Source organism: Rhinopithecus roxellana, chromosome 14 (genome assembly GCF_007565055.1).
Source record: "Rhinopithecus roxellana isolate Shanxi Qingling chromosome 14, ASM756505v1, whole genome shotgun sequence".
Lineage (NCBI taxonomy): Eukaryota > Metazoa > Chordata > Mammalia > Primates > Cercopithecidae > Rhinopithecus > Rhinopithecus roxellana.
This window is the reverse complement of record NC_044562.1, coordinates 27,902,168-27,916,495: the sequence shown is the minus strand read 5'-3', so window position 1 is coordinate 27,916,495 and position 14,328 is coordinate 27,902,168. Positions and strand designations below refer to the sequence as shown.

The window sequence follows — 14,328 nt, the reverse complement described above, 5'->3', positions numbered from 1 at the left end:
CCGGGCTCCCCCCGCACTACCTGGCCCTACGCTCCTGAGGACCCCTCACCCGCGATGGCCCCTCGCTGTCCCCGACTACAGAAAGGCCGTCCCGCTCTTACCTTCATTCGCGGGGTACACCCTGGAACCGGTGACAGCGTCGCAAATCCCGAAGAGACACGAAAAGAGGGCGAAATAGAAAATCCCAGCCATGGTTCGCCGGTGCCAACGCTGCTCCTGCCGCGTCTATCCCAGTGGAATAAATGCTTAAGTTAGGAGAGCAGCGGGCTGAAGACATTGCCAAGGGGGCGGGCCCGGCCGGTGACGTGAGCCCGCCAGTCCGGGGCCCGCGGCCAATGGCGGCGCACACAGGACAGCCGAGGCCCCGCCTTCACCGCGTAGGGCCCGCCCCAGGGTTCCGCCCCCTCCGGGCTCCGCGGGGCGCGAGGTCTCCCGGGGCTCGAGGGGGCGAGCACGGCCGGGTCCCCGCCCCCTCCTGCCGGAGGGAGCCAGCGGAATCCCCCACGTCACCTCGAAGGTCGAGCCCCTGGACGGCGGAGGGAGCTTCGAAAAGCTTGGAATTGACCAAGGGGAGCCAGAGAAGAGGTTGGCAACCTTTTCTCCCACCACGGGCGGTTTGAAATGGAGGAAAACGCTCTTTTATTAAAATAAAAGAAGTCTAACTTGACCTGTCCCTCTGCGGTTGCTTCTTTAGGAGGGTCGACTTGTCTGCGTCCAGCGCGCCCGGGCTGAGCTGCACACGCGCGCCTGCCACCGCCACCCTCTGCCGCCTTGCCCTGTTTTGTCTTTATGGCGCTTCCCCCTCTGAAATGCTCTTTGGGGGGAGTTTTGTGGTTCCACGACTTGCTTCTTCCCTGGCTCCCCAGATGCCTGGAGAGCGGGAACCTACTCGGTCCCCAACTTCCAGCCCACAGCAGGGCTCTGTCACTGTCTCCAGAGACTGAACGAATGACTTTCTAGCAGTAAGGAAGTCCCCGCTGGCCCCGTCCCCTGTGCACACGCCGTGGACTTCGCCCAGGGCCCAGGACGCCCCGACAGGGCCTTGGGCTGCAGAAACCAGTTGTGGATTTCCCGGGGGCAGCGTCGGGGGGAGTCCCTGGAACCGGGCCTGGGCTGTCCGGGAGCGGTGAGGGTAGAAGCGAAAGGCTTAAGTGTGGGTGCGGGGACCTGCAGCTGCACAGACAAGGCAGACAGGGACTGGGAAGCTGCCCGGAGCGGCTGCTGCGACTCTCCGCTCCGACCTAGCCGGGACAGCCCTCCCTGCCCCGGGAGACGACGGCGAGCAGGAGGACCCGCAGAGCCCTTCCCGGCTGCTCCGGCCCCGGGGGCACTGGCACCATCGGGCTGTGGTCTGTCCCCCGATGCCCGAGCCGTGGACTCAGCCACCTAAGAGCGATCCGGCGACGGCAGCGCAGCCGGTGTCCCAGGGACCAGTCCCCAACGCCACTCGGTGCATTTCCTCAGGCGTTGGCAGGAGCACTGATTCCTAGCGATGAGGCCTCCCTTCCTCTTCCCAGGCTGCCCCTCCTCTGACTCCCTCCGGAGCACAGCCAGGTCTTCCCGGTGAGCCTGGGTCCCGGCGGCCGGGCGGCGGTGGGGAGGTGGAGGCCCCTCTCCAACCCGGGCCGCAGCTCATCGTGAGCCAACCGCGCCACCTGCCGGCCAGATGCGGGAGTGTGCGGCCCCGGAGGAAGGGCGAGCTGACAAAGACCGCAAACCCGCAACCCGCAACCCTCAACCCAGCAGAGAGGTGGTACGTGCGGTTGGGCGAGCTTTCCAGCCACCGCCAAGTCTCCTGCACTACTCCTACCGTGGGGCTGCGGGCAGCGCTCAAGAGGTCCCGGAGTCTGTCGTGACTCTCACCTGCTGGATTTCAAAAGATGGAATCGGAAAGCGTTTCAAGGAGAAACTCCTAACAAACCTTCCGGGGGCTGCTTGAGTGGCTGCTCTCGGAAAAGCGGATCCTAAATAAAGCGGGAGGGGTGTAGGTCGGCGTGGAGGAGAGGACAGGTCTCGAGTCACTGCTACGGTTTCAGGTCATTGGGCTCCGCAGCAGATCGTGTTTTCCCCCTTGGCTCGAGAGCTGCGCTGGTTTCTCATGCAAACTCAGAGGCGAGCTAATGACATGAGCAACTTTTACTTTTACATAAGATGAGCGCGCGTGCTGAGGCGCTGGGCGGCGGCTGTGTGAGTTGGTGGCCCCAGAGGAACAGCTTGTGCGAGACTCTGGGCATTTCGGTTTCTAGATACAAGATTTGCTTAAATGTCACAGTCCAAAGAAGTGGATTTCAGTTATTGTAGTTACTGATTGCACACAAGTAAAAAGGCAAAAAAAAAATTTAAAAAAAAATTGTACCGGGGGATATATGTATGTGTGTGTGCGTGCATAAATTATTTAAAACAATTGCACTAAATCCCTTTAAGAAATGCATTCCTAGGTTCTTTCATGTCTTTCTGAGTTTTACAGAAAAAGAAGACGAATATTGGTCCCTGTCATTTGGCACACAGATTCAAAAGAGAAAAGAGCAATCTGAATTCTTTTTGAAACCTTTTTAAACAATAGATGCTGGTTGCCTTTCTGCAGGAGCTTGAGTGTTGCATGTATCTGTGGTTGAAATGGGAAACTGACTGCCTGCATTGTTATAAACAGTAAAATTTCTAAAACATGTACCATTTTTTTTCCCCAGGATATGCACATTGAATATTAAACAAAGTCTTTCCAGACACAGCTGCCTTAAAGCAAGGCATCATTTGCTAGAGTACATTCATTGACTTCCCCTTTGTTCTTCCTATCTTTTAGTTCAGGCCCCAAAGCAGCCCAATAATCAGAAGAACCAAGAAGCAGGAAATGCTTACTTGGAAAAACTGAACTATAACTTCCTCTTTAAATCATTTCTGGGCTGCAGATCAGAAATGAGCTGCTGCAAATTCTTCTGTCCATTGTGACTACCTAGAGAAAAGGTGTTCGAACCTAGCAGATATGATTACTTGAAGAGTAAGGCACAATTTTAAAAATGATGGTGGCCTTTGTCCATCATCATTGCAGAAAACCCCCCACATTATAGGAAAACATCCTGGAGTTTTCAAATGTTGGAAACTGTTTACAACACATCAACGGAGTCATAAGGATACAACAGAATATCACACCTTTAAAAAGTACCTAAAATCACCTAATTTTAAAACAAAATTGCTTTACTCTTGAGTAAAACAAGTCTCTTACTACTGTAAAATTTGGGGGTTATTTTGAATCCACTAAGAAATACGTCAAAACATATCTGCTTACACACTTAATACAAATAGTAATTGAATAATCCAAAAACAATGATATACTTTTTTTTTGCACAGTGCCTACCACAAACATTTGAGCTACAAAGTACCTTGTAAATGCTGAATTGAAGTAAGATTGAATTCCAAAGGTGTTTTTAATCTGTAAAACACATTTGTAAATAGCACCAAGCATCCTAGGGTTTCCACCTCTACGTGGAGGGTCAATTTCACCAAAGTAAAGAGAAAGGAGCCTTTGACCTGTAGACAAATAGGCAGTGATAAGAAGAGTTTGTGAATGACTGGAGAGACAGAGAGAATAAGATGAATCCACTCTGCTTTTTCTAGGCATCCTGGTGGATTTTTTGTGAATAAAATGGAACCTGCCCATAATGCTCCAACGACTCCCTGAGTTATCTTTAGAGAACCAGAACTTTCAATTCAGACAACCCCGATTTGATACTTTAGCAGGGCTTTTTCTAGCTGTGTGTCTTTAAGTTACTTGACCTCTCTGAGATATACTTTTCTCATCTACAAATCATAGATAGTTAACATTATATGATTCTTCTAAATACTGAATGAATGTTACAGAGCTTCTGGTATAGTACCTGGTGTGTGGTAGCCAGCTGTTATTACTCATTTTTATTTTTATTTTTTATTTTTATGAGACAGAGTCTCACTCAGGTCACCCAGGCTGGATTGCAGTGGTGTGATCATGGCTCACCACAGCCTCACCCTCTCCAGGCTCAGGTGATACTCTCACCTCAGCCTCCTGGACACCTAGAACTACAGATGTGTGCCACAACACCCGGCTAATTTTTTGTATTTTTAGTAGAGATGGGGTTTCACCATGTCGCCCAGGCTGGTCTCAGAATCCTGGACTCAAGCAATCCTCCTGCCTCATCCTCCTAAAGTGCTGAGATTATAGTCATGAGCCACCATGCCTGGCTATTATTTCTCTAAAATAATATTTAATTAATAAGCATTCACATTTTGAAATGGGAAATCATTTGTTCGGCTTGAATTGTTCCTTCCACAAGGAAACCAAGCACTGTGATTTACCTTTTGTGCTCCATGAGAAAAAGATGCCTTACTTTATCAACTCCTGAGTAGGGAAGAGAAATAAACTCTAAATTCTTCTCTTCTTTTATGGTTGATTTATGACAGCTGACATCCAACTCCTATATTCCTAGGTAATTCCACTGGATTGGGACCTAGAGGCTATACTTGTCTTCAAATAGAATGGTGTAAAAAATGAGAGAAAGAAGGTGTGAGGAATCCAAAGTCCCACAACCAGTGATAATGAATAACCAAAGCTCTACCTAATGAAATTCCCACCTTCCCACCGTTGTTAGAAAACGCTTCTGCCACAAGCTACTGCATCTTAAATATACTAATTTGACACAATTGCGGGGCTTCCGGAAGCCCCCAGGAAACCCAACTGGAGAGTTCATCCTTTGACGTCAAGGCTTTCATGCTATTTCTTATGCAAATAAGAAGCAGGACACTTCTGAGCCCTTTACACCTGAGTGGGAAAAAAAAATGGCTGCAGAGGCCGGGCGCGGTGGCTCAAGCCTGTAATCCCAGCACTTTGGGAGGCAGAGACGGGTGGATCGCGAGGTCAGGAGATCGAGACCACCCTGGCTAACACGGTGAAACCCCGTCTCTACTAAAAAATACAAAAAACTCGCCGGGCGAGATGGCGGGCGCCTGTAGTCCCAGCTACTCGGGAGGCTGAGGCAGGAGAATGGCGTAAACCCGGGAGGCGGAGCTTGCACTGAGCCGAGATCGCGCCACTGCACTCCAGCCTGGGCAACAGAGCCAGACTCCGTCTCAAAAAAAAAAAGAAAAAGAAAAAATGGCTGCAGAGCTCAGGTCTTCATGGATCAAGAGGATGAGAGAGCAAGTCAAAGCAAGAGGCCTTTTTTGTTTGTTTGTTTTAAATTTTTTATAAGTTGTTGGGGTAAAGGTGATATTTGACTACATGAGTAAGTTCTTTAGTGGAGATTTGTGAGACCGTGGTGCATCCATCACCGGCGCAGTATACGTGGCACCATATTTGTTGTCTTTTATCCCTCGCCCCTCCCATCTTCCCCCCAAGTCCCCAAAGACTATTGTATTATTCTTATACCTTTGCATCCTCATAGCTTAGTTCCCACGTATCAGTGAGAACTTATACGATGTTTGGTGTTGCATTCCTGAGTTACTTCACTTAGAATAGTAGTGTCTCTTGCATCACTGAGGTGAGGAGGGGCAGACAAGAAGGTTGCAGTTCTCAAGGCAGCAAGACTTTTCTAAAGCTTCATTTGATGCCGTCCTTGAATTTTATTCCGTTCTAACAAACATTTCTTCAATGTCTGCTATGTACCAAATCCCATATAAGGAAGAGGTCAGAAGATCGAGACCATCCTGGCCAACATGGCGAGACCCTGTCTCTACTAAAAATACAAAAATTAGCAGGGCATGGTGGTGGGCACCTGTAATCCCAGCTACTCAGGAGGCCGAGGCAGGAGATTCACTTGAACCCGGGAGGCGGAGATTGCAGTGAGCCGAGATTGTGCCACTGCACTCCAACCTGATGACAGAGTGAGACTCTGTCTCAAAAACAACAACAACAACAACAACAACAACAAAAAGATTTCTTTCTAGTCATGACCATATGTGATATTTGTGGGGGCCAGAAACTATCAGGGACGTATCCACCTCCTGGGGCCCAAGATGGAGAGGAGAGACAGAGAAGGCATGTGTCAAGATGCTCAGTTCAGTTCTGTAATAACTCTAGATCCCTCTCAGGAACATTTTGCAGAGACAATGTGTCCTTCTGGAGGAGAAATTAGAGGAGATAATTTGCATCTCTTTTTGGCTACATTGAGAAAATGAGTTAAACATCAGAACAATTTTATGTTTTAGGCATGAAAGCCATTCCCCAAAATAAGTGTAAAATGCTTTTTTCTTGAAACCTTTCAGTATAACACCTCTGAACTGAGGTTCACTCATTCTAACTCAAAATGCCAACATAAAACTGCAAGGCCCCAGCTATTAAATATTTTAGCTATTAATCACTTTAATCTTTAATAGCCATGTTACGTTGCGGTTATCAAAAGAGCTTTGGAATTATAGCTGTCTTATGATGAAAAACAAATAATATATGTGGCATATGTGTGATATATGTGTGAATAAAATAAAGCTGACACAATTTTTTTAGCCACTTATATTTTTTAGACAGAGTCTCACTGTGTCACCCAGGTGGACCGGATTGCAGTGGTGCAATCTTGGCTCACTGCAACCTCTACCTCCAGGGCTCAAGTGATCCTCCTATCTCAGGATCCTGAGTAACTGGGACCACAAGCACATGCCACCATACCCAGCTCATTTTTAATATTTTTTTGTAAAGATGGGGGGTCTTACTGTGTTGCCCAGGCTACTCTTCAACTCCTGGTCCCAAGCAATCCTCTTGCCTCGGCTTCTCAAAGTGTTGGGATTACAGGCATGAGCCACCAGCCATTTTAGCCACTCTTAAGGGAGAAATAATTGTCCAATCAGAGGACCAATTTATAGAGGTATTGCAATAGTGTTCTGACAAACGATGTGTAATTACAATACAATGTTGTCAGAAAGAAAATAATACAACTATGAACATAATTTATGATTTGTTACATAATGACAATGTAAGTTTGGAAACCTAACTTTTCCTTCCCCCATCATCATCTAAATCATTTACAAAGCACTTATGTTCCAAACATATATTTTGTAATTTCAAAGATCTCTGAATATTCTAAGGATATCTAAAATGACAGCTAATGCATTTCTTTGTGTACAGTACAAATCCTTTAAATGCTTGCTTAGATAATGCAATAAGTGCACTTATAAAGAAAATGTTACTTTTGAAATCAAATTTATATCTTATTTCTCTAATCTAACCATTTATACCAGTTAGTAACTAAGAATAGCCTTTTCCCTGCTAAAGATTATGCCTTCTGACCATTTATTCAAATGGACTAAAGAGGGAACTCAGTCAAAACTCCAAAAAACATAGTATAGGCTTTTTTTCCTAAATTTTATAGTACTTGGCTCCACTGAAAATTAGTGAAACCTTATTAAAATCAGTTGAACATAAAGTCTCTAAAAACAGAAATACCAAAGTGACATTTATAAATATGGTTTGGTTAAAACTGACATTTTGGGGGAATTTCTGGACATACTACATTTAAAACAATGAAGAATTTATCTAAAGTAAGTGTTAACTCAGGAGTCTACAGACAAAGATATGTCATACAACTTTACAATGTAAAGTGATATGTGGAATCACTTTCTCTTCGACCTTGACTATGTCTGCACAAATAAATGGGCTTAATTCAGACAAACAATGTGTTATTTGAAGTAAGAAGGTAAAAAGAAATTCAGTTAGTAATGGATCATTTGATTCAAACTGACATTTAAAGTATCTCAATTCAACCATTTGTTTTTCTTCATATTCAACTCCATACGTATATGCACCCCAGGTTTTTCTTTTACAGAAGGAGTTAAAAATAAGTCGTTAAAATATAGAGGATGATATTTCCACACCATTGATTATTTAAATCTGTGGCTCTATATAAAAGTAGTTTTTTGTTGTTGTTGTTGTTGTTGTTGTTGTTGTTGTTGTTGTTTGAGACGAAGTCTCGCTCTTGTTCCCCAGGCTGGAGTGCAATGGTGCGATCTCAGCTCACTGCAACCTCCGCCTCCCAGGTTCAAGAGACTATCCTGCCTCAGCCTCCCAAGTAGCTGGGATTACAGGCACCTGCCACCACACCCAGATAATTTTTGTATTTTTAGTAGACAGAGTTTCACCATGTTGGCCAGGCTGGTCCCGAACTCCTGACCTCAGGTGATCTGCCCGCCTCAGCCTCCCAAGGTGCTGGGATTACAGGCGTGAGCCACCGTGCCCAGCTTAAAAGTAGTTTTTTAAGAAAGAACACTGTTAGCCATCTCTGGCTGAATTGGAGATTATGTTGTCCCAGTTTAGTATAAATTTTTCTGCGATATAACATATTTGTACATTATAAATATTACAGGATTTATCTCCTGAAATTTAATGCTTCTCTTTGACACTCAGGATTAACATGTATAGAACCACCCTTTATGTCTCTATCACCTTTCTCTCCTGCAGCTCTGATTTAAAATAAATTGGAACCAAAACATACACAGGTGATTATGAGAGCGATTCCAACATACATTAAGAGTAAGGTCCTATGGCTGCAACTTCAACCTGCCTATTTATATTACATTAGACACCTATCAGAGGTAATTGAACATTGGCAGGAAATTAATCAAGTCTGTTCCATTAAATGGTCAGTTTGCTGCAGCTCAGGAAAGCTGGCCCCATTTCCTCTGTGTCTCATTATGTTCTCATCTGAAACTTGTATAGTTTTCATTCACATTGTTGCAATTTAAAATACTCTGATAAATGCCTAGTTGTATCCATATTATTTACAGGTTACCCTGGTTAACATAATGAGTGAACTAAATTTGCAATGCAGAAATCATTGCACAGGTAGAAATCACAACGAATTGCAAAAGCACATTTCAGGGTGCTTTGGGTCTTCCCACCTATAGCTTTCTTTAGCAATACACTTTACAATATGTGTATGCATGTGTTATAGATAGCCATCTATTTATAAAATAGGGAACTTGTTTTAAAAATCTGACTTAGATTAAGAATAAGATTAGCCGGCTTTAAACCTCTTATATATAAGTACTTCACGTGGTTAACAATCACTGTGGGCTAGCTCTAAGAGAACCTTCCTCTTGCTGTATTCTGACTTAATCTGCTCAGTTCTTTACTTTTTCCATGTCCACCTACACACCACTGTCCATTTTCCTGCAACCTTTTTGCTGTCAGTCAAGTGACAGCCTTGGATAGAATCTTTGTGTGTCAAGACCTCCTGAGGCCCGGCGCCACATTTAGATGGAAAAAGGGAAGGGTGGCAGAAACACAAGGGATTCTTCAAAAGCTGGGGGTGGGAGACTATTAGTGGGAGGGTTTTGGTGCATAGCTCCTTCAGAAACTGCTTTCTCAAACACACACAAAAATGCAAACACATATACCAAACCCCCACATCTGCAGCCTAGCACCGAGGTAATGTAAAATCATCCTGGAAGTCAAACATTCCAAGACTTGTTGAGGCAAAGAATAAAGCATCCCTGCTGTACTTTAACAGGGGTTGGAGCCCGAGAATAGCCCTAGTTTCTCTCCTAATGTGAGTGATCAGATGTGTCTAGCTTTCCCTTTCTTGGACTGACTGACTCTTAGCTGACCTGTAAGTACTAACATCTCTTCCTAAAATTACTCGGGAACATTTGTTTTTGCTAATTGGAGAGAAGCAGGAGGAATGTTCTGCTTATTACTTTGTACAGATTTCGCCCTGTATAATGTAATATCTTAATATTGGAGGGAGGTTGCATCTTATAATACGAAGCCACACTTTTAAGACCTTTTTATTTGTAACAGTGCATTACTTCCTGAAAAGTCAGGTAGGTCATCAATACAAATTAGGTTTTGATCTCTAGAAAAAGAGCCTGAATTGAGACATAGGCCTTATTTTAATTACTTTGCTTTTAGTTGGTGCCATCTGCATTCTGATTATAGAGCCTCTTAAAATTTGACTTCATATTCCTGATCAGCTAAAGTTACAGGATCTTTATACAAAATGTTCCAAGTTTTCACTAAAACCACCAGCAACCTGATATTCTTTAAAAAATAAAAAGAAGAGATTATTTTCACTGTGTCACTAGAAACAAAATATATTTGCTTCTGTCTCAATTAAGGCACATATCACCTAAAGTATTTAATATAAGATAATAATACACTAAAATGAACTTTTTACATTAGCCATACTCAAGTTTGACTTTTCTTGTGTTTCTATTTCTATGTTTCTTTTATTGGAGGTAAGAAGGTATGAAAGTAAAAACTGTGAATGATATAAATTTGAATATTATGGTTTTTCTACCTATATAAATTGTCTGTTTTGTCGTCTATCTCTTGCAACAATTGAGTTTCTCATCTAGCAAGGCAAAAGTCAAGCAGCAGTAGTTATTCGGGGCAAGAATATAACCAATAAACCTGAGCAAATAACTTTATAACCCTGGAGCTTATTTGGGATGTTAACACAGATGCTTGGCAAATCCATGGGAAATGTTCGGCAAATGTTTGAATCATCAATGCCTTAAACTTGTTAAGCGTAAAGCTAATAATTACCAAGAAAATAATTTTGTGATTTTTTTTTCCCTAAACATAGTTAATCTCTAAAAACAGTGCTTCTTTTTAATACGTAGTATAAAAATAGAAAAAGTCTATGAAATGCAAAGAAGGCAAGAAGACTCGGAAATTATGTGTGTGCGCGCGTGCACACACACACACACACACACACACACACACGACTGAAGTGTTGCAAAGATAGTAAAGCTTTTAACGTTTAAAATTAAAGCCATATTATTGATTATTCTCAGTTTACATAGATTCTTCTTCAAAGATAATTCACCTATTTATAATTCTGTAATATGTTTTGCTATTTGTATTCTGATAAAACACATGCATAATTTAAATCTAGTATCATTTACAGTTCAACTTTTTTGACGGTTAATTTTCAAAATGATGAAATTGTTGAGAATAAATGAAATAGTATTTGGAATTAGTATTTTAAAGCTCTGGAAACTCCCAATAAATTATACTTGGCTATGGATAGATATAGGCTTTTAGTAAGTTGTCTTCTTTAGTAAGATAATGCCAAGAATAATATTGGTCTTTAGAATTCAGTTTGGGTTGGTTTGGTGTATTTCAATACAAAGTGTACCCGGAGATTATCTGTACAAATATCACACATGTGCACACACGGGCACAAACTCACACAAACCCAGAAATACTCTGTAAGCCACAGAGGTTCATTATTTCCAAAGAATATGTCTGCTAAGTAATACTTCTTAGCTTCTAACTCGGAATAAAAGCAATTTATATAAAGGAGGGGGAAGGATGTTGGTTATTAAAGAAAAAATAGACTTCTTAAAAGTCAGCACCTCTATAAAATTGCCTCTTTAAGCCTCAAGATAAGTTATTGATTTTCCTTTTTAAATCCATATTATTAAATTTCTCTTTAATTCTTTCTTTACTGTGGAATACATATACTTTTTTTCCATATATGTTCAGTGTATTTCATTTGGGAAATAATAACCATAAAGATAAGTTTTGGAATGTATACAGTATAGAGGGATATTTCGCTACATATATTTTCATAAACGATTAGGCTGTAACTAATCCATGAAATAAAATTTAAGTAGCTGATGGTGAAAAATTTCCCAAAACTTTGGGAGGTTTAGTTTTTTTCTGTGCTCACATAGAATTTGCATAGACTTTCCTTATGGGGTCCCATTCATTATAGCCATTGAAGAAACAAATTTAAATTTTCATGAAGTTACTTGCTTGCTGGCACACGAAAATGAATGGATTTGTGTTATATCATATGGGACAAATGTGCCCACTTCTGTAAACAGAATATCGCATTACATTTCCTATTGTCACTGCAGTCAGCTTTGGATTTCAGGAGCTTGAGGACTGTTTTCCAAAGCTGCAGACATTTTCTGCTTCTTCTAGCTGGTTATTTGCCCATGACAAAGAGAGGAAAGGCATAAATCCCCAAACAAACACGAATAGCTTAGCTGATTGTTAGCAACTGTGCTTAAAAGTTTGATGGTTTTGAATAGCCAATTGATAGTTAAAATGAGGTTTAGAGAAACTAGTGTTTTTTTCCATTTTTACCTTTGTTCTCACTTTTTCCAGGAGTCAAAGATAATTTAGAATTGGCTGACCTCAAAAAATGTTGTCAGAATTAAGCATTACCTAAAAATTGATTTCTTCTTGGAGATGGCATAGAAGACTCACATACAAATGTAATGTTGGCGGTTTTGATCATTTGACAGTAGCTTTGATTGCCCATGACATGTCATTTGTAACTTTATGGAGACACATTTTACTTCAGTGCTTTAAGGACAAAATAGGGGAGGGAGTCATTTGGAAGACCCTCGTTGACTATTTGAATTCAGTTCATCTCAGCTCTCGTTCTCTGCTTCTCATCTCGCACACAGTAATTCTCTTAACCTTTATTACATTCTAGGAGGGAAATGTATGTTTACATGAGAGCTTCAGTTTCTTCATCTGTAAAATGGGGCTAACAATAGTGACTAACTCAGGATTGTTGTAAGAACTGAGACACTCTATATAAAGTCGTAAACAGAGTGCTTGACACAAAATAATTGTTTGCTGTTAATATTTTTGCACCTTAATTTGTGGTTCAATGGGTGAAGTTACAGGTAATTTCAGTAAATCATTAAAAAAATTGAACCATACATTTTTATTATTTAATATAATTGAAAGATTTTTAAAAGAGTTTCACAAGTATTTTTCTACTGAAGAGTACTGTTTCCATTTGTCCTTAGTCCTTTTCCTTTGTTCTTTTATTATAAATTGACAATTCATAATTGTATGTATTTATGGGATACAAAGTGATGTTATGACTTATGAATACAATGTGGAATAATTAAGTTAATTAACATATCTATCACCGCAAATACTTACCATTTTTTGGGATGAAAACATTTGAAATTTACTCTTGTCATAATTTTGAAATGTATAATACATGATTATTAATTATATTAACCAAGCTATGCAATCAATTAAAAAAAAACACCACTTATTCCTCCTGTCTAACTGAGATTTTGTATGCTTTGTCAAACATTTTCTTTTCTTTTTTTTTTTTTTTTTGACACAGAGTCTTGCTCTGTTGCCCAGGCTGGAGTGCAGTGGCATGACCTTGGCTCGCTGCAACATCTGGCTCCCAGGTTCAAGCAATTCCCCTGCCTCAACCTCCCGAGTAGCTGGGATCCCAGGCACACACTACCACACCTGGCTAATTTTTGTATTTTTAGGAGAGATGGGGTTTCACCATGTTGGCCAGGCTGGTCTCAATCTCCTGGCCTCAAGTGATCCACTTGCCTTGGCCTCCCAAAGTGCTGGGATTACAGGCATGAGCCACCACACCTGGCCTCAACATTTTCTTATTCTCCCCACCCCCAGGCTCTGTAACCATCTTGCTACTCTTTGCTTCTATGAGTTTGATTGTTTTAGATTCCACATATAAGTGAAAATATTCAGTATTTGTTTTTCTGTGCCTGGCTTATTTCACTTAGCGTAATGTTCTCCAATTCCATCCACATGGTTGCAAATGACAGAATTTTCTTCTTTTTAAGGGCTGAATAGTATTTCATTCTGAATAGATGCCACATTTTCTTTATCCATTCATCTGTTGATGGACACTTAGGTTGATTCTACAACATGGGTTATTGTGAATAATGTTGCAATGAAGACAGGAGTGCAGACATACTGAGTTCAAACCTTTTGGATAAATACCCAGAAGTGGGATTTCTGGATAACATGGTAATTCTAATTGTAGTTTGTGAGGAACTTCCATACGGTTTTCTATAATGGCTATACTAATTTATATTCCCACCAACAGTGTAAAAAGGTTCCATTGTCTCCACATAGTTATTAGTCTTATCAGAGATGGCTACACTGTTAGTCCACAGGGAATCATCTCCTTCCCATGCACTGTCTCTTGCAGAGATTAATTTGTTTTTGTATTTAGATATTTTATGTTAGATTTTACTTGTTGCAGAATGCATGTGTGTATGTGTGTACATGTCTGCAAGCTGTCTCTTTGCCTGGCTAGCAGCATGAACCACAGATTCTTTTCACATCTTTTCACATCTGAATTTACATTGAAATACAGACATCAGTCAAAATTGCTCTCTTCCAAACAAAGACAATACAATGTTAATTAACAGAAAGTGTATTATGCTTAAAATATAACAAAGCAGAACATGGAAATCAAACAAGTTAGCTCAAGGTACTACAAAAACATGTTAAATAATGAAAGGAATATCATATTAGAAGGCAAGAGCCCTAGATTCTGTATTGTTTGATGTTGGACAAGTAGATGCATCTCTTTAAGCTTTAAGTTCTAATCTAGATCATCT

General features: G+C 41.4%; 1 protein-coding gene across 1 annotated transcript in view; it reads right to left on the bottom strand.

Annotated features, from left to right (window-relative positions):
* Positions 1–302, bottom strand: part of EPHA4 (EPH receptor A4) — a 154,276-nt gene extending 153,974 nt beyond the window's left edge. The window contains exon 1 of the mRNA XM_030916812.1: positions 102–302. Coding sequence (XP_030772672.1) covers positions 102–192 — 91 coding nt within the window. The 5' untranslated portion in view covers positions 193–302. The remainder of the gene's footprint in view (positions 1–101) is intronic.
* Positions 303–14,328: the final 14,026 nt, after the last annotated feature.